Genomic DNA, 2,112 nt, shown 5'->3' with positions numbered 1-2,112 from the left:
CTATCTTATCATGCAGATTCGTCAAGATGCCCTGAATATACTCCAGTGGCTTATTTGAAATCCACTTGAAGGATACCGTCATGTCCTGATGGACCCACAACCTAACAGGCATATCAAGGCACTCGTACTCCTCCCCCCGCACGGCAGCACCAAGCAGTACAGACAGAAATCTCCAATTCATCCCAGATGCCCGTCCCCTCCGATAAGGCATGCATTCCTTTTCGGCCTCTAGTCGGCCGCCCTGCCCTACCTTAGCTTATTTGCGGTCTGCAGCGGTCCGGTTTGTGGCGTCAAAGACCGTCGTGGATCAAAGATCGTGGCGGATCAAGTTATTGAGATGTTGGCATTAGTGCGGCGTCCACTTGGGGGGACCAAAGTTAGGCCGAGCGGAGACATTCGAAGTCTATTGGTACCCGTCTTCGTTCCGTCGCTACGATGTAATCGCAGTTTGCTCCTTTCGCAGAACCTTCCTCGTCGACGACACGGAGTTCGGCCTTCTTACGACTTTAGGCGCCCTGCCTTCGGCCGTTGCAGTTGAGCGGTCCCAGTCGGGTCGACGCGGTGGTTCCGACCCACACGGCGGTACTGGTCACCGCAGTGGTGCCAGTTCGGGAAGTGGTTGTCTTAAGGATGACTATGCTGAAGCTGTTAACGATGGCCTTGTCGTTTTGGACTGTGTGTTCGAAGTGCATCCACCGCCCTTCTTTTCATCGGCTACAGCGCGGACGTTGTCGGCCACGCGGCGGTCTCTGCAATGCGGTGATCAACCAGCTGGTACAACCCTCCGCGTTGGCCGCAATTAACCGGAAGGAAATCGCCGAAGGAACAAAGAGTCATGTCACACCACTGCAGTCCAGACAATCCATCGCTAACGTATATTCTTGGTATCATTTACGAGGCTGTCCGCTTTGCAGCACTCCTGAGATAGAGGGGGGTGGTTAAGGTTACCGACAGACATGCTACGACCCAGCTTCGACTTAAAGTTAAGCTAAGTGCTAAAACTTGAAATCTATTCGTATGCATCTTCTTCCATGGCAACAATGGACTCACGGTTTCCGGCCTGGGCCGCATCCGCACCACCTTCCTCCTCGATGACGTCGAGTTCCGGTGGGGCACTGTCTCGCAGTTTGTACCAAGCCGCGCCGGCGAGTAAGGCGGCCGCCCCGGCTGCCGCGCTGCCGACGGCGATTGCCTTGTTGTGGTCCGGCGCTGGTCCCGGTACAGCGGTGGTGGTTATGATGGGTACAATGGAAGTGGTAGTGGCACTGGTTCCGGTGGTGACGCTGGTTCCGGAGGTGGCGCTGGTTCCGGTGGTGCCGCTGGTTCCGGTGGTGGTGGTTCCGGAGGTGGGTGTCTTGGTGGTCGTGGTCTTGATGATGCAGTTGACGGTGTTGACACTCTCGAGAATGGTCTTGGCCACGCCGCCGGCGTCCATGGAGATTGGGAAGACCCCGTACTGGCCTTGGTCTGCCTTGAGCTTTAGCTGGTTGGACCACAAATCTGTCCACCAGTCCACGAAGTCCTCCAGAACGAGAGTGATTGGGACCACGTTATACGTTTCCACAGAGTGAGACAGCTGCTCAATAGTCGGGTACCAGACATCGTCATACGTGCAGGTGACTTTGTCCTCGACCGTGTCGTTCAGCCTTCCCGAGCTAAGTGCATCGAAAAACGAGTTGCACTTCTTCTCAGCGGGTCCACAACCGGGCATGCCGTGATACTTGCCCCAGTCGTCCGTAATGATTACGAAGATATTCACCGCTTCTGTCGGCGAGGACCCGAACTGGTGCTTCGCAACCATAGGCAGTGCAGACAGCGAGTCTTCCGCATTGTCGTTGGAGCTGTGAGAGGACGCCGGATGCGCGGCCATGATCACCGAGGCTGCCTGTACCTTGGCTTCAAACTCCTGCCCATCCAGCTCGCTCACTGGCACATAGCATATCTCTTCCGACCGATCCCAGAACAGGGAAATGCCAAAGTCGAAGTCTTCTATCTTATCATGCAGATTCGTCAAGATGCCCTGAATATACTCCAGTGGCTTATTTGAAATCCACTTGAAGGATACCGTCATGTCCTGATGGACCCACAACCTAACAGGCATATCCAAGGCAC

The 2,112-nt window shown here is 55.3% G+C and overlaps 1 protein-coding gene across 1 annotated transcript; it reads right to left on the bottom strand.

Moving 5' to 3' along the window:
- Positions 1–1,009: 1,009 nt before the first annotated feature.
- GNI_029190 (hypothetical protein) lies at positions 1,010–2,101 on the bottom strand (the record flags this gene model as incomplete). The annotated part of the gene is made up of 1 exon (XM_011130823.1): positions 1,010–2,101. One exon carries the CDS (start codon positions 2,099–2,101, stop codon positions 1,010–1,012), a length of 1,092 nt encoding a protein of 363 aa, XP_011129125.1.
- Between the last annotated feature and the right edge of the window lie 11 nt (positions 2,102–2,112).

Source organism: Gregarina niphandrodes, assembly GCF_000223845.1.
Source record: "Gregarina niphandrodes unplaced genomic scaffold scaffold00004, whole genome shotgun sequence".
NCBI classification, from domain to species: Eukaryota; Apicomplexa; class Conoidasida; order Eugregarinorida; family Gregarinidae; genus Gregarina; species Gregarina niphandrodes.
This window is presented reverse-complemented; position numbering and strand designations above follow the sequence as displayed.